The 25,018-nt window shown below is 35.4% G+C and overlaps 1 protein-coding gene across 3 annotated transcripts in view; it reads left to right on the top strand.

Annotated features, from left to right (window-relative positions):
* Positions 1 to 25,018, top strand: part of TDRD3 (tudor domain containing 3) — a 221,667-nt gene that overhangs the window by 162,983 nt on the left and 33,666 nt on the right. For 2 of the 3 annotated variants that reach the window (XM_066380800.1, XM_066380801.1), the window contains exons 11-12: positions 11,424 to 12,271; positions 20,198 to 20,323. In XM_066380800.1, coding sequence (XP_066236897.1) covers positions 11,424 to 12,271; positions 20,198 to 20,323 — 974 coding nt within the window. Of the gene's footprint in view, positions 1 to 11,423; positions 12,272 to 20,197; positions 20,324 to 21,815; positions 23,154 to 25,018 lie in introns of those variants that run through there. The other variant, XM_066380802.1, reaches the window with a different exon arrangement.

Genomic DNA, 25,018 nt, shown 5'->3' with positions numbered 1-25,018 from the left:
AATATTGTAATCAGTTCTCTTGTAAACATTTTGAAATTCATGATCTGGTGTAGCAGGAACATTTTATCATAAGTCAAATGGTGGGGGAAATATATTCGGTGGAACACTTGAATCTATGTAAACACAAATTAAAATCATAAATAAAAAAATAAAGAATACTGAGAGATAAGTCAAGCTGAACTCATACAGTATTCTCTTATTAGTTTTTATCATATGAGCTTTCATCACTTTGATCTTTTAAATGTTTTCACAGTTTTGTTATTTTGTGATGAATTTTTCTCTCATTTTTACCAATCTTTTTTTTTTCTCCTATTTACTATTAAATGTTCCCAATTTGTGTTTATCCTTTTTTTTTTTTTTCATTTTCCCCTTCAGGTCATTAAAGAAAAAGTTGGTGCATTTTATTCTGGTGTTAATACAAAAAATATCTTGGTTTACATTTTGTTACAGTGACTGTATACCTGGCCTATGGTGCTCATTGGTACTGTGGATGATTTGGAATCATCACACCTCCTCAGGCAGGGTGGCAGAGAGAAATGACATTTGACAGGAGAACTGAGGAACTTCCTATTTGGTGTGGGGTCCATTTCTCAATTTATCTAAAATTACTTTTTCCATAGTTTAGTGGTTGAGTATATTCTGTTATTTTTAATAGATTAGCTCAGGTTCAAAATATTTACTTTATATCTGACTTCATTACTTAATTATCTAAGACAATGAAACATTTAAGGACTGTCTTTCATGGCTTATTGTTATTTTATATTGAAATGAAATAGGTATATATGAAAACTATGTCCTTTTAAAAGCACAATTTCATCTTCTTTGTCATTGAGTTTTTTTTATTGTTGTTTAAAAATAATTTTACTAGTAGATTCTTCTCTCACTATATTATCGCAGCAATTATTAGATATGAAGTATGCTCATTATTAGGAAAATCATTTATGCTGTAATCTAATACAGTATTTTTCAACCACTGGTCTGTGGACTGGTCCACCAGAAATTTCATGCCTGTCAGTGAAAGAGTGAACCACTCTCACGTTGTATGAAGATTATAGACCCAGTGATCTTAATTGAATTCACTTATGCTCAGGGTGATTTCTGCCTTAATGGTCCCTGAAATACTATTCCTATTTTCACCAGTCCCCAAGTGTAAAAAGGTTGAAAACCACTGATCTAATATATATTATCAATTAAATAGATTAGGAAATATTTACTTTTTATTTTCTTTTAGAAAAACTGAAATCAAATTCTCCCACACCTGCCTGACCAGGCAGTGGCACAGTGTATAGAGCATCGGACTGGGACACAGAGGATCCAGGTTCAAACCACGAGGTCACCAGCTTGAGCCCAAGGTCACTGGCTTGAGCAAAGGGTCACTCGGTCTGCTGTAGCCCCCCAGTCAAGGCACATATGAGAAAGCAATCAATGAACAACTAAGATGCCGCAACAAAGAATTGATGCCTCTCATCTTTCTCCCTTCCTGTCTGTCTGTCCCTATCTGTCCCTCACTCTTTTTATTTTTTTTCTGAAGTTGGAAACGGGGAGGCAGTCAGACAGACTCCCGCATGCGCCCTACCGGGATCCACCCAGCATGCCCACCAGGGGGCAATGCTCTGCCCATCTGGGGCGTCACTCTGTTGCAACCAGAGCCATTCTAGTGCCTGAGGCAGAGGCCACAGAGCCATCCTCAGTGCCTGGGCCAACTTTGCTCCAATGGAGCCTTGGCTGCAGGAGGGGAAGAGAGAGACAGAGAGGAAGGAGAGGGGGAGGGGTGGAGAAGCAGATGGGTGCTTCTCCTGTGTGCCCTGGCCAGGAATCGAACCCGGGACTCCCACACGCCAGGCCGATGTTCTACCACTGAGCCAACCGGCCAGGGCCTACCTCACTCTGTCTCTCTCTGTCTCGGTCACAGAAAAAAAAAATTCTCCCACACCTACCAAGCCTAGTTGAAACCTTCATTCTGTATACATGGTTATTCAGAACCCCTCTATAGTCCAGATACTTCATTATTTTTGTGATGACATAATATGTATATTTGTACTTTGATTAACATCGATATCAGTGATCATCACGGGAATAATAAACAAATACTTCTCAAATATGTGTTCAAGCCTAATAACAGCAAATAAAAAATCTTCATATCTGATTTATTTTGTAAGCTGAAAATTTCTTCAATTAAGCATACAAGGGGCTTTACCTCTCTTTATTATATATATAAAACCCCATAACATCTATATGTCAAGACTATTGTGGTGCCTATTTGGTGATAAAGTACAAGTGGGGGTATTCAATACATTCCAGACAGAAGGAGGCAAATACTGTTTTTATTCTCTAATAGTGACTGGAATAAATTTCAATATATGGTTTTTGCCAAAAATGCTTATTTATGCACTCCTTATATTCACTATTATTCTTGCTTCCCTGAATCTTTATTCCTGGATAATAGATAATACCTGCAGAAACTAAAGGTGACCATTTTTCTTCTCTCTAAAAGAAAACTTAATGTTGTAACTTAATTGTTAAAAATAACATATTTGTGTTATATTTATAAAGCACATCTTGGGAAAAAGTAATATTTTTTTATGTGTCTATATATAGTCTTGGCTGGTATTTGATATCTTCTTTATTTGAAAAGTCCTAATTCTTTGTCACATTAATGGGTGGTTTGACCGAATATAGAATTGTGCTTAGAAAATATATAGTTTTCTTGTCCCAGCCAGATAGCTCAGTTGGTTAGAGCAGTGGTCCCCAACCTTTTTTGGGCCACGGACTGGTTTAATGTCAGAAAATATAAGGTCTACCGGAAAGTTCTGTCTGTTTCTATCACAAGTTTCGACACGTAAGCACATGTTTATTTGGCGCATGTGTGCCTCTCTATTTTTATCACTTAATGTATACATACTGACATAGCAAATTAACTAAAACAAAGTTGATTCACATTAGTCTTATGTGTGAAGCGATAGTGTACCCATGGCTACCGATAAAGTTCATTTACACCACTGTAATTTTACGAATTTCAACAAGGAAGAAATGCTACAGAAGCATGTCTGTCACATCCACCATATTCCCCGGACTTAGCATCCTCCAACAATCACTTGTTTTTGTCCTTACAAAATTTTTTGAAGGGCAAAAAATTCAAAAATGAAGAAGATATTAAAGAAGCACTGGTTCAGTTTTTCGCATCAAAAGATAAAACATTTTTCAAAAATGGGATATACAAATTGCCCTCACACTGGCAAGAAATCATTAATAATATTGGCAATTATATGGTCTACCGGAAAGTTCTGTCCATTTCTATCACAACAAGTTTCGACATGTAAGCACGATTATTTGGCGTATGTATGCCTCTCTATTTTTATCACTTAATGTATACATACTGATGTAGCAAATGAACTAAAACAAAGTTGATTCACGTTAGTCTTATGTGTGAAGCGATAGCGTACCCATGGCTACTGATAAAGTTCATTTATGCCACTGTATTTTTACGAATTTCAACAAGGAGGAAATGCTACAAGAAGCATGTAGAAATTTATTGACAGTGTTTGGTGAAGGTACAGTTTCTGATAGGACATGCAGAAGATGGTTCGAAAAATTTGAAACATGTGATTTTGACCTTTCTGATAAGCCACGTTCTGGGTGACCATCTTTGATTGATGATGATATTGTTAAGACCATGTTGGAGCAAGATCCTTTTCCGACAACATCGGAGTTCGCAGAAAGGCTTAATTCAGCTCAGCAAACCATTTCAGACCATATTCAGAAGATAGGATTGGTGTGGAAATATATTATTTAATAAAGTTTATTGACAGTAAGAAAAATTTGTATTTTGTTTTATTCCAAAAACGACAGAACTTTCCGGTAGACCTTATATATTATTTTTTTTTTTTATTTTTTTTTTTTGAGCTGAAATTTGAATTCAGGCAATCTGGATCAGAATCCATGCTCTTTTTTTTTTTTTCTTTTTTTTTTTTTTTTTTTTTAATTTTTATTAATGGTAATGGGATGACATTAATAAATCAGGGTACATATATTCAAAGAAAACATGTCTAGGTTATTTTGTCATTAAATTATGTTGCATACCCCTCGCCCAAAGTCAGATTGTCCTTCGCCACCCTCTATCTAGTTCTCTGTGCCCCTCCCCCTCCCCCTAACTCTCCCCCTGTCCTCCCTCCCCCCACCCCTGGTAACCACCACACTCTTGTCCATGTCTCTTAGTCTCATTTTTATGTTCCACCAATGTATGGAATCATGTAGTTCTTGTTTTTTTCTGATTTACTTATTTCACTCCTTATAATGTTATCAAGATCCCACCATTTTGCTGTAAATGATCTGATGTCATCGTTTCTTATGGCTGAGTAGTATTCCATAGTGTATATGTGCCACATCTTCTTTATCCAGTCTTCTATTGAAGGGCTTTTTGGTTGTTTCCATGTCTTGGCCACTGTGAACAGTGCTGCAATGAACATGGGGCTACATGTGTCTTCACGTATCAATGTTTCTGAGGTTTTGGGGTATATACCCAGTAGAGGGATTGCTGGGTCATAAGGTAGTTCTATTTGCAGTTTTTTGAGGAACCACCATACTTTCCTCCATAATGGTTGTACTACTTTACAGTCCCACCAACAGTGAATGAGGGTTCCTTTTTCTCCACAGCCTCTCCAACATTTGCTATTACCCGTCTTGTTGATCATAGCTAATCTAACAGGGGTGAGGTGGTATCTCATTGTAGTTTTGATTTGCATTTCCCTAATAACTAATGAAGCTGAGCATTTTTTCATATATCTGTTGGCCATTTGTATCTCTTCCTGGGAGAAGTGTCTATTCATGTCCTCTTCCCATTTTTTTATTGGATTGTTTCTTTGTTTGTTGTTGAGTTTTATGAGTTCTTTGTAAATTTTGGAAATTAGGCCCTTATCTGAGCTGTTGTTTGAAAATATCATTTCCCATTTAGTTGGCTGTCTGTTTATTTTTATATCAGTTTCTCTTGCTGAGCAAAATCTTTTTATTCTGATGTAGTCCCATTCATTTATCTTTGCCTTCACTTCTCTTGCCATTGGAGTCAAGTTCATAAAATGTTCTTTAAAACCCAGGTCCATGAGTTTAGTACCTATGTCTTCTTCTATGTACTTTATTGTTTCAGGTCTTATATTTAGGTCTTTGATCCATTTTGAATTAATTTTAGTACACGGGGACAGGCTGTAGTCGAGTTTCATTCTTTTGCATGTGGCTTTCCAGTTTTCCCAACACCATTTGTTGAAGAGGCTTTCTTTTCTCCATTGTGTGTTGTTGGCCCCTTTATCAAAGATTATTTGACCATATATATGTGGTTTTATTTCTGGGCTTTCTATTCTGTTCCATTGGTCTGAGTGTCTATTTTTCTGCCAATACCATGCTGTTTTGATTATTGTGGCCCTATAATATAGTTTAAAGTCAGGTATTGTAATGCCCCCAGCTTCATTCTTTTTCCTTAGGATTGTTTTGGCTATTCGGGGTTTTTTATAGTTCCATATAAATCTGATGATTTTTTGTTCCATTTCTTTAAAAAATCTCATAGGAATTTTGATGGGAATTGCATTAAATTTGTATATTGCTTTGGGTAATATGGCCATTTTGATTATATTTATTCTTCCTATCCAAGAACAAGGAATATTTTTCCATCTCATTGTATCTTTTTCGATTTCCCTTAACAATGCTTTGTAATTTTCATTATATAGGTCCTTTACATTCTTTGTTATGTTTATTCCTAGGTATTTTATTTTTTTTGTTGCAATCGTGAAGGGGATTATTTTTTTGAGTTCGTTTTCTAATATTTCATTGTTGGCATAGAGAAAGGCTATGGACTTCTGTATGTTAATTTTGTATCCTGCAACCTTACTGTATTGGTTTATTGTTTTAATAATCTTTTTGTGGAGTCCTTCGGGTTTTCGATGTATAGGATCATATCATCAACAAAAAGTGATACCTTTACTTCTTCTTTTCCAATATGGATGCCTTTTATTTCTTTGTCTTGTCTAATTGCTCTGGCCAGAACTTCTAGCACCACGTTAAATAAGAGTGGAGAGAGTGGACAACCCTGTCTTGTTCCTGATTTAAGGGGGAAAGCCTTCAGTTTAGTGCCATTTAATATGATGTTAGCTGATGGTTTATCATATATGGCCTTTATCATGTTGAGATATTTTCCTTCTATACCCATTTTGTTGAGAGTCTTAAACATAAAATTGTGTTGTATTTTATCAAAAGCCTTTTCTGCATCTATTGATAAGATCATGTGGTTTTTGTTCTTTGTTTTGTTGATATGGTGTATTACGTTAACCGTTTTGCGTATGTTGAACCATCCTTGAGATTCTGGGATGAATCCCACTTGATCATGATGTATTATTTTTTTAATATGTTGTTGTATTCGGTTTGCCAGTATTTTGTTTAGAATTTTAGCATCTGTATTCATTAGAGATATTGGTCTGTAGTTTTCTTTCTTTGTGCCATCCTTGCCAGGTTTTGGTATGAGGGTTATGTTGGCCTCATAAAATGTGTTTGGAAGTATTGCTTCTTCTTCAATTTTTTGGAAGACTTTGAGTAGAATAGGAACCAAGTCTTCTTTGAATGTTTGATAGAATTCACTAGTATAACCGTCTGGGCCTGGACTTTTATTTTTGGGGAGGTTTTTAATAATTTTTTCTATTTCCTCCCTGCTGATTGGTCTGTTTAGGCTTTCTGCTTCTTCATGACTCAGTCTAGGAAGGTTGTATTGTTCTAGGAATTTATCCATTTCTTCTAGATTGTTGTATTTGGTGGCATATAATTTTTCATAGTATTCTACAATAATTCTTTGTATATCTATGATGTCTGTGGTGATCTCTCCTCTTTCATTTTGGATTTTATTTATTTGAGTCCTGTGCCTTTTTTCCTTGGTGAGTCTTGCCAAGGGTTTGTCAATTTTGTTGACCTTTTCAAAGAACCAGCTCCTTGTTTTATTGATTTTTTCTATAGTTTTTCTGTTCTCTATTTCATTTATTTCTGCTCTGATTTTTATTATCTCCTTTCTTCGGCTGGTTTTGGGTTGTCTTTGTTCTTCTTTTTCTAGTTCCTTAAGGTGTGAAGTTAAGTGGTTTACTTCGGCTCTCTCTTGTTTGTTCATATAGGCCTGAAGTGATATGAACTTTCCTCTTATTACTGCTTTTGCTGCATCCCAGAGATTCTGAAATGTCGTATTTTCATTTTCATTTGTCTGTATGTATCTTTTGATCTCTGCGCTTATTTCTTCTTTGACCCATTCATTTTTTAGAAGTATGTTGTTTAGTTTCCACATTTTTGTGGGTTTTTCCCCCTCTTTTTTGCAGTTGAATTCTAGTTTCAAGGCTTTATGATCAGAAAATATGCTTGGTACAATTTCAATTTTTCTAAATTTGCTGATATTGTCTTTGTGGCCCAACATATGGTCAATTCTTGAGAATGTTCCATGTACACTAGAGAAAAATGTATACTCTGTCGCTTTGGGATGAAGTGTCCTGTAGATGTCTATCATATCCAGGTGTTCTAGTATTTCGTTCAAGGCCACTATATCTTTATTGATTCTCTGTTTGGATGACCGATCTAGAGCCGTCAGCGGAGTATTGAGGTCTCCAAGTATGATTGTATTTTTGTTAGTTTTTGTTTTAAGGTCAATAAGTAGCTGTCTTATATATTTTGGTGCTCCTTGGTTTGGTGCATATATATTAAGGATTGTTATGTCTTCTTGATTCAGTGTCCCCTTTATCATTATGAAGTGACCATTTTTGTCTCTGAGTACTTTTTCTGTCTTGTAGTCAGCATTATCAGATATGAGTATTGCTACACCTGCTTTTTTTTGGGTGTTGTTTGCTTGGAGTATTGTTTTCCAGCCTTTCACTTTGAATTTGTTTTTATCCTTGTTGCTTAGATGTGTTTCTTGTAGGCAGCATATAGTTGGATTTTCTTTTTTAATCCATTCTGCTACTCTGTGTCTTTTTATTGGTAAGTTTAATCCATTTACATTTAGTGTAATTATTGACACTTGTGGGTTCCCTACTGCCATTTTATAAATTGCTTTCTGTTAGTTTTGTATCTAGTTTGATTCTTCTCTTTTGTTTTTCTATCATTTGTTTCTGTTTGTTTGTGTTCCATACTTCTTTCCTCTGTTGCTACCTTTTTTAAGTCATGTGTTTTTGTGGTGGTTTTTTCTAGGGTGGTTACCATTAAGTAATGAAAAGGGTACCTACCATATTCATTGTAGTACCCTATCTTATAAGTATTTCTGCACTTCATCGTCCTTTGCTACTGTTAATCTCCATTCTCTCCCCCCCTTTTTTTTCCCTTTGTTGTCACAGTTTAAGTTTGGTTTTATTGTGTTCTTGGTGGAGCTGTTACTTGTGGTGTTGTTTTCTTTTGTTCTTTGAATCTGGTTGGAAAACCCCCTTTAGTATTTCCTGGAGTGGGGGCTTTCTCGTGATAAATTCTCTCATCTTTTCTGTATTTGTGAATGTTTTTATATCTCCTTCATACTTGAAGGATAGCTTTGATGGGTATAGTATTCTTGGCTGAAAGTTCCTCTCTTTCAGGGCTTTAAATATTGGGGTCCACTCTCTTCTAGCTTGTAGAGTTTCTGCTGAGAAATCTGATGATAATCTAATAGGCCTTCCTTTATATGTTGTACTCTTCTTTTCCCTGGCTGCCTTGAGAATTTTTTCTTTGTCATTGGTTTGTGTCATCTTTATTATGATGTGCCTTGGAGTGGGTTTGTTGGGGTTAAGAAAACTCGGTGTTCTGTTTGCTTCTTGAATTTGAGGCTTTAGTTCTTTCCACAGGCTTGGGAAGTTCTCGTCTATTATTTGTTTGAGTATATTCTCCATTCCATTTTCTTTCTCTTCTCCCTCTGATATACCTATTATTCTTATGTTATTCTTTCTGATGGAGTCAGATAATTCCTGTAGGGCTTTCTCGTTTTTTATTATTTTTGAGTCTCTTTCTTCTTCTCTCTGTTGTGCCTCAAGTTGTTTGTCTTCTATTTCACTAATCCTATCTTCAATCTGGGTTGTTCTGCTAGCTAAGCTTGTTACCTCGTTTTTCAGCTCGTGAATTGAGTTTTTCATTTCTGTTTGATTTGTTTTTATAGTTTCAATTTCCTTGGTAATATATTCTTTGTGTTCATTGAGTTGTTTTCTGATCTCCCTATATTGCCTTTCCGTGTTTTCTTGTATATCTCTGAGTATTTTTAAGATTTCTATTTTAAATTCTCTGTCATTTAGCTCCAAGGCTTCCAATATGTTAAGTCTTTTCTCCATAGATTTTTCCACATCTATTTGTGTTACCTCTCTTTCTTTTGTATCCATAATATTCGATTTCCTCTTTCTTATTGGCATCTGAGGGTGGTCTTGTTGATAGCACACAGGCGCACTTTCTCGCGGCTTGAATGAACGTCCCTGCGGTAGCTTCCTCCACACCCTCGTCTCTCAGATTCGAGTGATAACAGTCCTTTTGCTTTCAGTTTGCTCCGAAGATAAATTTTCCTGTTTCTAGTTGATAAATTTGTTGTGATTTTGGGGAGATCTGTCGGACGCGCTGCTCACGGCCCCATTTCCGTGATGTCACTCAACCTTATATATTATTTAATAAAGTTTATTAATGGTAAGAAAAATTTGTATTTTGTTTTATTCCAAAAACGGACAGAACTTTCTGGTAGACCTTATATTTTCACGGACCGGCCTTTAGGGTGGGACGGATAAATGCACAAAATAAAATTATGCGACCGGCGTAAAAACTGTGGTATTTATTTTTAAATATAATTGTTGAACTTACGAGACAAGCATCAAGAGTGAGCCTTAGATGGATGTAACAGAGGGAATCTGGTCATTTTTTAAAAATAAAACATCATTCAGACTTAAATATAAATAAAATGAAATAATGTAAGTTATTTACTCTTTCTCTGTGGACCGGTACCAAATGGCCCACGGACCAGGGGTTGGAGACCACTGGGTTAGAGTATTTTCCTAAAGCACAGAGGTTGCCGGTTCCATCCCTGGTCAGAGCACATACAGGAACAGATCGATGTTCCTGTCTCTCTCTCTCTCTCTCTCTCTTTCTTTCTTTCTCTCTCTCTCTCTGTTCTTCTCTCTAAAATCAATAAAATAAACACAAGAAAAAAAATGAAAATAGTTTTCTTTATTTTTAAAGACATTTAAAACCTGTTAGATTAGCTTCTAACTCCCAGTGGTGCTGTTGAGAAGCTTTTTTTTTTTGCCGTTTTGAGTCTTGATCTTTAGTCTGTGACTTATTTTGTCATTCAGAGACTTTTAAAGGTCTTCTCTTCCTCCTTGTTGATTTAAACATTTTATCTGCTACCTTTTTGCCTCCAGTGGGTATTTGGAAATGTATGGAGACACTAGGAATGCTGAGAGACAGTGCTTTGGCATTTAGTGCCTGGAGGTCAAAGATCTTAATTTTCTTGCAATGCAGGGAACAATTTCACCCAAAATGTCAATAGTGCCCCTGTGAGAAGTATTGTGACCTTGGAGAAATATAATACTGACCTGCATATTGATTATGGGGTACAGCAAGAGAAGCAAGACAGGTATACCAACACCAATCAGTATGTTTGGTAATAATGTTATAGATTTGTTGTATGAAACAATGGAAGAAGAAAGTGTAAACAACATGGTACAAATTGAAATAGGATACAAATCACTCTGTGAAATACAGTCATTAAGGTTATCTGTGAATTTATATTTTCCACGTTACTGCTTTTGATATCTAGCTGTATATGCACTATTGTGCTTAATCATTTCTGACAATTTTCTATATTTCAAAGTACTACCTGCTTTTAATTACTTTGATATGTCAAAAAAGTTAACAACTCTTTTCTATAGTGGATATCTATTTGTAATCTAAACACTTAGCAGTTCCAGATCCAGAAAGATTTGAGAAATAACATTTTTGCAAAGGCTTGAGTTTGACAATAATAGCTATACTTTTCTAAATTGGAGTGGGCTTCAGAAAGGAGTTGAGCAAGGGTTGTATATTTGCAGTTTTATAACGTCTGAGTTAGCAGTTTGCAGTTCCAGTTCATTAATGTCTTGGGAAATGAATGACCAGAATTGCATATATAGGTAGCTGTATTATAAGAATGCAAACATTTAATGACAAAGACATTGCTTTTAAACTATCCACCATGTTTTCATGGTTCATACATATCATTGCTTTACTTCGCTAATGTGTCTGACATGGGAACCTATATATTAGAAATACAGGAGTCTCAAGAAGCAGAGAGGGATGAAGATAATGAAGTAGGAAAATAGTGAAAGATGTTAAAATAGTAGTTTGATAATTTTGTATTAATGTAATAATTTTTAGGCATCTTAAAATAACTATTAATGCAGAGTCATCATTTTAATATGCTACGATTTACTTTTCAGAACCTAAACCACAACCACAGCAGCTCCATCAGGGACAACACAGATTGTTGAATACTGAGCAAAATGGAATAAAAGATAATAGCCAACCAAGATATCTTCCTCGAAATGATACCAGACAGCCAAGAAATGAAAAACCTCCTCGTTTTCAAAGAGATACCCAGAATTCGAGGTCAATTTTAGAAGGCAGTGGATTACCTAGAAATAGAGGTGTTGATAGACCAAGTACTTCTTCAGGACCTGATGTGTGGGCTGAAGAGAGAATCAGATGCGAGAGACCCTATTCTAGATACGATAGAACTAAAGAAACTTCATACCCTTCAGGTTCTCAGCACAATGATGTTGCGTTTAAAAAAAGGGATAACTCCATGCTAAGCAGATCAGGAAGAGGACCATCCTATGCAGAGGCAAAAGAAAATCCACTTCTTCAAGAATCCATAGATTATCATCAAAAACGTGGGAAAAGAGAAAACCAAACAGCAAATCCTGATCATTTTTATGACAGGAAACCACGAACAATAAATAATGAAGCTTTCAGTGGTATAAAAATAGAAAAACATTTTCATGTAAATACTGATTACCAGAATCCTGTTCGAACTAATAGTTTCATTGGTGTTCCAAATGGTGAGGCAGAAATGCCACTGAAGGGAAGGCGAGTAGGACCTATCAAGCCAGGAGGATCCATCACAGCTACACCCTATGATGATAAAATATTTTACAATAGTGGGCCCAAAAGAAGATCTGGGCCAATTAAACCTGAAAAAGTACTAGAATCATCTATTTCTATGGAGTATGCAAAACTGTGGAAACCTGGAGATGAATGTTTTGCACTTTATTGGGAAGACAATAAGGTATACATGCTATAATGGTATTATATACTCATATCACTAAGTAATATTCTAGTGAGACTATAGAAAGCCATTGCTTTGGGACTGTGAGTTTTGTTCTGCATTTGTATTTGTTTAAAATCTTTGAGCAGATTTATAGTTTATAGAAGAGGAAAAACAAAATATTTACTGGTTTTTATTTGTTTGTTTATGGATGGTTATGGAGTATTAATTAATCCCATAGGATATGATTGGGTTAGGTTTGATTTTAGCTTATATAGCAGAATAGATTTATAAAAGTGATTAAGTGAAGTTGAGATGTGATTTCACTTACCACCAACTGAATTGTTAATTTTTGCTTTTCTTTCTAGTGAAATCATGCTAATTTATGAGGTAGAAAATCAGTTGAGTGGCACAGAGTTAAATTTTGCAGATTTCATCTAAATAAAGTAAATTTACATAGACTACTTTGTAAAACCATAAAGAAATGTTTATTATTCATCTAATAATAAATAATGTAATCATTATTAAACATTCTTTTGCTCTACATTATATGCTGGCTAAAAGGGAAAGAGAAATTATGGAGGAAGGGGAAAGGAAAGATAGAAGACGAGGTCAGGGAGGAACTCGGTGGATCAGATAAAGAGCCTGGGGAGAAGGAGAAGACCAGCACAGCGAGGATGGGAAGGCAGAGAGGACGGAGGGAACCTCGGAGAAGAAGGGCCTCTGCGCATACCGGCCTTCTGCCCAGCGTTTTCTACCGGCTTCTCTTCTCTTTCTTGAGGGTCGGACTCAAACGACATTGCCTAAAGGAAGCTTTCTTTAACCTGCCCCCTTTTCCCTCCTACAGTACTGTCTTTCTCAATCAGTGCCTTATTCTCTTTCTACAAATTATTAGAATTTGTAAAGATTTTTTTATTTTGGTTCCTGGATTGATAGCTCCATAGTTTTATGTTCCTTAAAGGCAGGGTTATGTCTGCCTAGTTTTCATCTGCAGCCCTGCTCTTCCCACTGTGTAGGGATTTAATAATTGTGAACTCTGTTAATTAGTTTATTTTAAAGGGGGCACTTCTATAGGAAAAGAGTAGAGTGGTTGGGGAACTGGAGATATCAGCAAAGTAGTAAAAACAGAGGTAAGGGAGTTACAGTGCCAGGATCCTGAATGGATGAGAAGATCAGGTCAAAGAAAAAAATGTTTCAATAAATATATCATATGTAGAGTAGTTTCTGTTGATAAGGTACAGATGACCCATGAGAAAGTGTGTGTGTAACTAAAAGAAGTGGTGCAAGTAAAGTTAACGGAGGATTTCAAGGAACTGAAATGCAGGCTAGGGAATGTGGATGGGTCTTTTAAAACCATGCTGTAGGTAGGGCTGGGGATCAGGCACAGCCCCGTGTGTTCAGTGAGTGATGAGACATAAGCCAGGTGTTAGGTGTCAGTTACCTAATGATATCAGCAAGAAGGGTACAGGGTGGTATGACCAGATGGCATGGTCTTAAGGTTTTTGTGTGCATGTGGCATAATACTTAACTAGAATTAACATTTCTACTGCCAAGTTTTTATTCAAAGCTAAAAGGAGGGGCACAGACAGCACTAGCTCTGTTTATTCTCTTTTTCCAGAAAAGCAAAAGCCTTCCCAGAAAGACCAATAGACAATCTCATTAGTTGGAACTATTTTCCATGGCTGCCTCCTGGCTATCAGGAAGGCTTGGAAAGCAAGTACTACTAGACTACTACTCTTTCAAGTCAGACCACTGACTTTTCAAAATATAGACACGTATTTGATTTCAGTAATGAGGATTACTTATGTTTACTTTTTCTCCTTCATGGTGGGGCAAGAAAGGTGCAGTAGTTGGAAATCAGTGTTGGTTTGTAGAATTGAGTATCTACCTTAGAGTACACCTTGTGTCTAAATGCTTCTGTGAAAGGTTGATTAAGATAAAAGATGGACAATTTTTTTCTATATTGGACAGTGTGGTGTTCTTGGTAACTTTGATGAGCAGAGGAGCTAAGTGATTGGAGTTCAATTTAGTCAGTGTTTGAAAGGCTTAGTAAGCCACTGAGACTGTCCGTTAAAATCCCACAAGGATTGTACCCTAGTAGTAAGTACAAAACTACTACAAACAAACCATCATGAAGCCTGAAACCAGTCCTTCACAGGAGACTATCTGCTTGTACTAGTCTGCCTGCCAATAGTAAATCTAATTTTTTTTTTGAGAAAAAAACAAAACAAAAACATTTTCTAAAACCTTTTCAATATTTTATCTGCAATATCTGGCATCCTATAAAAATATTATGAGGCCATGTTAAAAAGAAAGAGAAAAGAAATGTGAATGACCAGAAACAAATAAAGCAACAGAGTAAAAGAAAAGATCTACAGATATTGACATATTAGACTTAGCAGACAAGTTTTTCAGCAAATATTGAGTATTCAACCAACCATAATTGGGTAGCTGCTAAGTGTCATGTGTTGGGACAGATCAGATAGTTCTGGCTGTGTTATAAATCATATGCCTTCAAATACCTAATGAGATTGTTAATAAAACTTTACTTTTAATTGTGATTATCTCAAACAATCAATAATACATAATTCATCTATTGCTTCTACTGAATATATTCAAAATAATGTCATTTATCTTTTTTTTCCCCCAGAGACAGAGAGAGTCAGAGAGAGGGATAGATAGGGACAGACAGACAGGAACGGAGAGAGATGAGAAGCATCAATCATCAGTTTTTTGTTGCAACACCTTAGTTGTTCATTGATTGTTTTCTCATATGTGCTTTGACCATGGACCTTCAGCAAACCGAGTAACTCCTTGCTCAAGCCAGCGACCTTGGATCCAAGCTGGTGAGCTTTGCTCAAACCAGGTGAGCCCGCGCTGAAGCTGGCGACCTCAGGGTCTCGAACCTGGGTTTTCTGCATCCCAGTTCAATGCTCTATCCACTACACCACCTCCTGGTCAGGCAATGTCATTTATCTTCTGAAAGACAGTACCTAATAATGCCCAAAATGTTCTGAGCTTTTAGAGTATTCTTAGAATGACTGGATGATCTTCTAAGGCAATGGTAGTCAACCTGGTCCCTACCGCCCACTAGTGGGTGTTCCAGCTTTCATGGTGGGCGGTAGCAGAGCAACCAAAGTATAAATAAAAAGATAGATTTAACTAAAGTAAGTTGTTTTATAAAGATTTATTGTGCCAAACTTAGCAAAAATCTGACATAAAGTACTTGGTAAGTAATTATTATTATATGCTTTAACTTGCTGTAACTCTACTTTATAAATTTTATAAAGTAAAGTTACTTCCTTACTTTATAAATCACCATTACTGTGGAACCAGTGGGCAGTTAGAAAATTTTACTACTAACAGAGATACAAAAGTGGGTGGTAGGTATAAAAAGGTTGACTATCCCTGTTCTAAGGTGACTGCTTTGATTTTAATTGAGTGTATACTTTCAGTTTAGAGTGAGAGGGTATGGGCTATATATAGATTACACAATCAAAGACATTAGATAAGCAATATCCACCCTCTTTAAAAGATAGGATTAGTAATCTTCTGAAACCACTTAATTTAAAAGATAGCTTTTAAATATCTTGTGAAGAATAGGCAACTTTTGGCCCTGGCCAGTTGGCTCAGTGGATACAGTTTTGCCCTGGTGTATGGATGTCCCAGGTTTGCTTCCTGGTTAGGGCACACAAGGGAAGCAATCCCTCTCCCTCTCCCTCTCCCTCTCCCTCTCCCTCTCCCCCTCTCTTCGTCTCTCTCCCCTCTCCCCTTCTCTCTCTCATCCCTTCTCACAGCCAGGGGCTTGATTGGTTCAGCATCATCCCAAGGCACTAAGGATAGCTCTGTTGATCCAAGCACATCAGCCTCAGATACTAAATATAGCTCAGTTGATTTGAGCATCAGCCTTAGACAGGGTTGCCGGGTGGATCCCAGTTGGGGCACATGCAGGAGTCTGTCTCACTATCTCCCCTTCTCTCTGTGAAAAAACAAACAAACAATTTTTGCCTGGCCTATGCTGGCACAGTGGATATTGTGTCAACCTGGAATGCTGAGGTCACCGGTTCGAAACCCTGGCCTTGCCCAGTCAAGGCACATGCAACAAGCAAGCAACAAACAGCTAAAGTAAAGTGACTATGAATTGATACTTCTTGCTCTCCACACACTGTAAAATCAGTGAATAAAATCTTTAGAAAAAGAATAGGCCACTTTCTTTTTAGAATAGGTCTAAAAGAATAGGTCTCTAGCCAGAGACCAGGGTAAAGATTAAAAAAAAAAAGCACTGTCTATGACTGACATCTTAATTGCACTGCAGTGATATTCTGGAGCTGATTAATCAATTAGTATAATTTACCATTTAAAAAAATCCTTCACTGCCTGACCAGGCGGTGGTGCAGAGGATAGACCATCGGATTGGGATGCAGAGGACCCAGGTTTGAAACCCTGAGGTCGCCGGCTTGAGTGTGAAGTCATCCAGCTTGAGTGCAGTCTCACCAGCTTGAGCATGGGGTCACTGGCTTGAGCCTGGGATCATAGACATGACCCCATGATCGCTAGCTTGAGCCCAGAGTCACTGGCTGGAGCAAGGGGTCACTTGCTCTGCTGTAGGTTCCCCCGCTCCCCATCAAGGCACATATGAGAAAGCAATCAATGAAGAAAGGAGCTGCAACTGCAATGAAGAATTGATGCTTCTCATCTCTTTCCCTTCCTGTCTATCCCTCTCTGTCTCTGTCACAAAAAAATAAAATAAAATAAAAAATAAATTCTTCACTATCTTGCCTTCTTTCAAGCTTTATTTCCATTGAAAGATTTGAGAATTTGGGACAATCCTTCCTTTAGGCCAGTGGTAGTCAACCTGGTCCCTACCACCCACTAGTGGGCGTTCTAGCTTTCATGGTGGGTGGTAGTGGAGCAACCAAAGTATAAATAAAAAGATAGATTTAACCAGAGCAAGTTGTTTTATAAAGATTTATTCTGCCAAACAGTGAAAATCCGACATAAAGTACTTGGTAAGTAATTATTATTATATGCTTTAACTTGCTGTAACTCTGCTTTATAAATTTTATAAAGTAAAGTTACTTCCCTACTTTATAAATCATTACTGTGGAACCGGTGGGCAGTTAGAAAATTTTACTACTAACAGAGATACAAAAGTGAGCGGTAGGTATAAAAAGGTTGACTACCCCTGCTCTAGGCTGTCATAACTACTTTAGCTCTTTCTGCCCTCTCTCCTGGAATACTCTAACAACCTCCAAACTGTCTTCTTGCTTTAAACCTTACTCCTCCTAAACTTGCCATTGAAACTGCCACTACTGTGCTCCTGGACTTTAGACCAGTGGTCCCCAACCCCAGACCGTGGACCAGTACCGGTCCGTGGGCCATTTGGTACCAGTCCGCAGAGAAAGAATAAATAACTTAACATTATTTCTGTTTTATTTATATTTAAGTCTGAACCATGTTTTATTTTTTTAAAATGACCAGATTCCCTCTGTTACATCCATCTAAGACTCACTCTTGACCCTTGTCTCAGTCACGTGACACATTTATCCGTCCCACCCTAAAGGCCAGTCCATGAAAATATTTTCTGACATTAAACCGGTCCGTGGCCCAAAAAAGGTTGGGGACCACTGCTTTAGACCATGTTATCATTGTTAAAACCTTTTACCTATAATACAGATTGTAACATGCTTGGAGAGCCTCAGTCAGTTGACTCTTACCTTCTTGCCCTAATTTTCTATTGGTTGACTTTCTTCTCATATCATGCCATAATTAATTATAAACTCTATAGTTTCTTGCTTTGATCTTCATGTTGTATGTCTCTGTAATATTCCCTGGAACAAACACCTTCCTCAGTTCTTTTCTTGGCTAAACGCTCTTCACCCTTAAAGACTATATTAATTGTCATCTGCCCCAGAAAGCTCTTCCCAAACTGCTCACCCTAAGAAAATGCCATATCACTACACCTTTATTACAGTGCTTTCTACATTATATAGAAGGCATTTTTTATATAATTGTCTTTATGAAAGTTCTAAAAAGATGTCAACTTATTTGTTTTCCTAGGGGGTTTATTAGACTCATTATTAAACTTACCTAAACTAACATAATTATCTGAGAAGCTTACAATTGAAGCTTCAAAATTGAAGGTCCAAAAATACAACAATCACTAAACATAGAAATTTGAGACTAAAGAAATAAAGGAGGGACGGAGACATGTGAATGTATATCAAGAACTCTAAGATTTGCAAAATAGCAGCATGATTTCTCTAAACTTCTTAGCATCCAGACCTGGGAAGGGAGCACCGTGGACTAACTTAATAACCTTTGTAGTATGAAGTTAATCAGTAAAAACAGATTATGTCCTGCTTCATCCAGGGCAACTCATATTTTACAAGGATATGGAGAATAAAAATTTCTGTTGCTTTTAGCATTTTCTGATTCTGGTGAGCCTGTTGAGAGATACTGTTGGAGTAGATAGTGTTATAGCTGAGTCTCTAACTGACCTAGTTAAAAAATTTTTTCCTTAAGAGAAAATCGTTTTTCATTTCTATTTCATGTCTACTAAGCAATCCAACCTATAGTTTAGGTCCTGAACGGATTGACCGCAGTGGGAGAGTACTCCAATTAGTTACCTTAACAGATAAATTTTAAATTGTACTTGTTATATAAATCAGTTTCCTATGGGTTTGTTAATGACCATTAGTGCCCACAGCAAGTAAAGTGGGTAAACTGACAAAATAAAAGTGTCTGGTCTTGCAGTGTCTCAAGTCCTGTAACCCCTGGATATGAATAATGTGCTGATTCCTTACTTTACCTCAGCTGCCAGTAATAACAGCAGTAATGAGCCTTTCTCTTTGTATTTATGTCATATATTTTGGTTTTTTAAATAAATTGCAAAATAGTTATATATTCTGATTAGTACATAAGAATTGTCTTTTAATCAAAGGAATTTAATGGCTAACAGCAAAACATAACACTAGTTCTTTATACACCCAATTAGCATGTGAATATTCTTCTCTACTGAGCTGTCCTGAAATATTACTACTGCTCAGTGTATGTCAGAACTCATTTTTATCCAATTTATGGTTAATCAAGGTAAGTTTTCTTTATTAAATATATTATTCTCTTAAATTTTTTTAAATTTGCATATTTAAGCCTGACCAGGTGGTGGCAAAGCAGATAGAGCATCGGACTGGGATGCAGAGGACCCAGGTTCGAAACCCCGAGGTCACTGGCTTGAGCCCAAGGTCACTGGCTTGAGCAAGGGGTCACTCACTCTGCTGTAGCCCCCTGGTCAAGACACATATGAGAAAGCAGTCAATGGACAACTAAGTAGCCTCAGTGAAGAATTGATTCTTCTCATCTCTCTCCCTTCCTGTCTGTCTGTTCCTGTCTCTCTCTCTCACATAAAAAAATAAAAAAATTGCATATGTAAAAGTTGCTAAGAGAGTAAATCTTAAAAGTTTTTTATCACAAGACAAAAAATTCTGTAACTGTGTAATGGACATTAAATTTATTGTGATAATCATTTCACACATATCCATATATCAAATCACTATGTTGTACATCTAAAACTAATACAATATTCTATGCTAGTTATATCTCAGAATATTAATTAATTTATAAAAGAGCTGAGCTTGGCCCTGGCTGGGTGTGTCAGTGGATAGGGTGTTGTCCCAGAGTGCCGAGGTTGGGGTTCCACCCCTGGTCAGGGCATGTATGAGAGGCCAATGAGTGCACAACTAAATGGAGTAACTAAGTGGAACGAGTTGATGCTTCTCCCTTTCTCTCTCTCGCTCAAATCCATAGAAAAATTTAAATAATTTAAAAACTGAGCTTTTAAGAAAATTACACATTCTAACACTTCAATTATTTACATTTACATCAAATATTGCCCTTTGTAGACACTGTTTTTTGTCATATTTAAAACTCCTTTTATTGTCTCCTCAGTTTTACCGAGCAGAAGTTGAAGCTCTCCATTCTTCAGGTATGACGGCAGTGGTTAAATTCATTGATTATGGAAACTATGAAGAGGTGCTCCTAAGCAACATCAGACCCATTCAGACAGAGGCATGGGTACGTGATCCAAATTCTGTACACAGGCATAAGCTATTTTGAAGAAAATGCGTAGCTCTAAAAGATGTCTCATTAGCAATACAGAATTTTCCGGTGGAAATTACTTTGAATTTGCTTAAAACTAGTCAACCCTAAAGTAAGATTTTAGTTTAATAATTATATTAGAATGATTTTTTTTGTATAATGTTTTGTTATATTATATTTTGGAAATAGGTGCCCGTATTTATATGTTTGCCAAATATTTGTATGTGTAAAATTAGTTTTTATGCATATTTTATTACTTTAGATTTGACTAAATTATGTCCAGCAGTTGTCAAATTTAAATCTCTGTTGGATACATGTATATTCTTTATTAGTTTAGTTACATGTAAAATTAACAAAAATGCTTTAAAGTATATATGAATTCATACTACATTGACTGCAAAATATATTTATATATGTATATGTACAAATTAACTATAAACATCTGTTTAATAATTATTTGGTTAATTTTGTTGCCAAATGTTATGTCAAAGCTATTTGATAATTTTAGTGATGTAATTTAGAATGTACTGGCCTCATGGAGTCCATTTTTGTCAAAATTTATGTGACTTTATATAGATTCTCAACTACAGTTAAGTAAAAAGAGGAGAAAAAGGCATATTAAAATTAATTTGATAACTTTTAAAATTTTCTTTCCTTTCTCCAATTTGTGGGTAGCTGTTAACAGACTTAATATTAGAAGCCTATTTTTTTGCTATTTTCCTTAAATAGCAAAATATACTAGAAAATTATATCATCCATACAGTAGCCTTCATAATTGAAGTATACCTTGTTTTCTTATGAACTACTTTTAGTTTTGTTTTGGTCTTTTTTTATTTTTCTGTCATGACCTCAGTGACATACCCCCTGCCCCTCTCCCCCCCCAAAAAAAGATAAATAAAACAAAAAACACTTGTAGCTATAATCATGCTGTGAGCTATGGATCTTGATTTTTTATATTTTTATTCTAGAAAAAATATTTTCTAGATAATTTGTCATTATATATTTTACAATGTTGTATTACTAATGGTTCATATGTTTGAGAGATTCTTTGCCTCTCATTCTCTAAAGTTTAGCCACTTTTTCCCTAGAAGACTGAAATGCCATCAATATCTAATTTATGTCTTTCTTTTTTGGGAGAAATTTGTACCCAAGTTTTTGCTTTTTTGATTTTTAGATGATGGCTATTTGCATTCTTTTTTTCCATTACTATTCACATCTTAATCTAGTTTTGATGGTAACAGCAATTATAGAGTCTGTATTTCTAGGAGTTGAGTCCTGGTTTGCTGTTCATCACATGCTGCCAAATACTTTTACTCATCACCGTCAGAGGTTAAAATAGAATTTTTTTGTTTAGTTTTCTTTTTATTATTTTAGAGGTTTAATAAGAAATTAATTTTCTTTTCTTCTCCCTAAAGAGAACTTTAGTTTTCTTACTTCGTTTCTTCTCTACTTCCTTTCTCTGTTCCAGGCTGGCCGTAAGTGATGAGCACATTTATCATTCCTCACTATAGCTCTTCCCTTCAGAAGTGTTTGGTACTGAAGTGATCATTTTCTTTCCACAGTCAGTGACTTTTCCTCCCCGCCCCTATAAACCTCATTGCTTTACCATTGGTTTTAGATTTAAGTAAACTTAGCAGGACAATAACTGTACCAGACGTAGTGATTCTGCTCTGAACCCCAGCAATTCGTTCATATTCTTTCTACGCCTTTTGTGAATACTCATATATGCGTTGTGCTATTTTCTTTTAATCTATTTACTTTGTCTGTAGTCAACTTAAAAATCTTTTTTATAAGGTGCTTAAAATAGTTTTTAGGAAGAAGGAGGATAGACTCATTAATCTTTTGGAGATTCTGGTGCTTTTCTCCTCTTATGAAGTGCTTGTTGATGTTTTATGATTTTACACAAATTAGTATAACAAATTTTTGGATCATGGACATCATTATTGAGGATAAGATCGTCCTTTTTTCTTTGTCTGCATGAATAAATTGACTTAGTGTAGAAGCATCTTCTTGTTATATAGAAGCCACCAGCTTAACATAATCTTCACCCTTCTCTAATTTTAAAAATAAATAAAAAGCCCTTAAGAAAAAGTTTATGTGGCTGTCAGTAATTTAATGTCGAGTTTGTGCAGAGCTAGTTCTCTTAGCCTCTGAGAGTGTTAGTGTTGGGGTGTATAAGCACTCTTTCTTTTTGTAACTGGTTATTGTAACAAGTTTTAAGTTAATCAAAAGCAAAACATTCACTATACCAATAAGAAGGTGACTCTAATTGGTAAGTCATACTAGAAAACTAAAAGGGCTATAAAGGTCTAGTGAAGTTGTTGGAAGCCTTAGCACAATTATTCACTCACACTATGAACTGCATAATATTTTATTTTTTAACTCTTGCACTATATATGTGCTTTATTATTTTTAATTGGAAGCGATACTGTATCTTTTATTAAGGGTTATGTTTGTTATTGGCACAAGATTTTTGAAAACCACTTGTCTTCCTAAATGTAGCAATGATCATGTATTGAAGATTTTTGTTTAACAGTTTGCAGGAAAAACAACCCAAAAAACCTGTATTTAAGCCAAAGGCCTCTATATAGAAATCAGTTGCGTGTATTGTTTCTTAAAGGTGTAAGGATAAATCATTAAATAAAAAGCATGAAATATTAAGAAACTCAATGACTAAGTTAATAGTCTCTTGTGTGGAAAATTAAAACCAAAATCTTGCTTAAATGTTTGTGTTAATGTTTTTCTCTAAGTTTAGGAATTATTTGCCTTAATTCTGTCTATAGACCAAATATCTATTTTTCCTTTCTATCTGGATACACCCTGTTATTTCCAGAAAATACTCAGTGATGATATTTTAGATGGCAAAATTTTATGTACTGAATACTTTATTTTCTCTAAAATGATTTACTAAAGTTTTTGGTAAGTCACTTTTGATTTTTTTTTATTCTACTTAAGGTTCAGCTGGTTCTTTTAACTATCATAAAATATTGTTTTAAATTTAGTGTCTTTATTAAAGTGAGCTATCTATCACACATCATGAGAGATTCACAGCTCATTCTTAATGGGATAAAGGTGCTAAATATTTTTTCAATAATCTTTAAGCAGTGTAGGATTTTCCTTACCTTATTAAAGTAACTGAAGCATTAGGAATCTCACTTTATCTGTAAAATTATATAGGGAGAATACCATACCATGTGTTGTTATAGTTCTGACCATTGTATGAGAAAACATTAAGCGCAAAGAAAACCTGCTATTTATGTTTCCTGCAGTCCCCTTCCAAATTGGTTCCTTTTAACTCTAAAACTAATACCAGAACGCCAGTAAAAAGATGCCACAGGCAATTTGGAAGTACTGTAAAATACCCTGGTGCTCCTGCTCAGACAAATCTTTTGAGTTTTTAGGGTGTTGTTGCTTCTGAATTGCTTTTCTAAACCTAAAAAATACTGTCAAGTCCTGATTCTCCAAGTGTATATATGACTTGAATTCTGTTCAGACTAATATCCTCAGAAATGTTTTTGAAAGTTCATAGTATTTGCTTCTTAGAATGAGGAAGTGATCATTGTTTGGCAGTTATTTCAATTAGAAAAAAGACTATTGCACAGATAATGGCAGTTCTAAGACCTTACCATATATATTCTGAACAGTATTTCTGGAAGGTGACAGATGATATTATTGTCTCTTAGGTGATTATCCTATCTTAACTGTTTTTCTGTAAAGTATTCATTTATTCTACAAATATTCATTGCACATCTGTTAGGTTCCAAGCACTATTCTAGGTCAGGGATACAAATTTGTAGGCAAAACACAAAATTCCTGCCCACTGCATAAAGTTAGAAGAAAGCTCCAGTTCCAGCTATATGAAATAAACTTAAATATCTCATGAGAGTCTTTATTCATACTTTCTGAAGCTTTAAAACAAAATACAAATGGTGAAAATCTTGTTTACGGAAGTTTTAATTTAAGTAATATTTAGGTCTTTATTCATTCCACTTTAAAGATAAAATTAATATGAAAGAAGAAAGTGTGATTCAGTGAATTTTATCTCCTTATAAAGTTCTTATCTATTTATATATTTTATCTATTTAAAAAACAAAATTTGTTTTTAGGAGGTTTTAGATTCTGTTTTTTAAATAATGATTATATATATATGTTTATTTTAGCATACTTTAAAAAAAGAACTATCAATCTAAAGTTTTACTTTTGAAGTAACTGTACAAAATTTATTTTATAATGGCATCTAGGAAGCACATTTAGAAGTTACCTTTTCAAATTCAAATATTGTTCATCAAAATCCATAAACTATTCTACCACTAATAAAAATATTAAAAAGAAACATAACCAAAATGAACCCTAAAGTATTTACTGAGGAAGGAGATTGAGTGTGGTGATAGAAAAATTAATTAGTCAAAATGGATCCTAAATGTATCAGAAAAAGGTCAGGTTAATAATTTTAATGATGTACTGATAAAGTTAGGCTGTATCTAGTTTGTATTTGATGTCAAAATATCATACTAGATATTTTGAAAAGGGACAATTGTTATAGAAACCATTAACTTCATAGAAAAATTGGAATTATGTAACAGTGAGGTTCTGCCAATTAGTAGCCAGTAAAAAGTACAAGCACCAATTTCAGAAGGTTTTTTATTCTTTCTGATAAGTTTTTAAATTAAT

Source organism: Saccopteryx leptura, chromosome 4 (assembly GCF_036850995.1).
Source record: "Saccopteryx leptura isolate mSacLep1 chromosome 4, mSacLep1_pri_phased_curated, whole genome shotgun sequence".
Lineage (NCBI taxonomy): Eukaryota > Metazoa > Chordata > Mammalia > Chiroptera > Emballonuridae > Saccopteryx > Saccopteryx leptura.
Note: the sequence above shows the minus strand (reverse complement) of the source record. Positions and strands in the feature narration are given on the sequence as shown.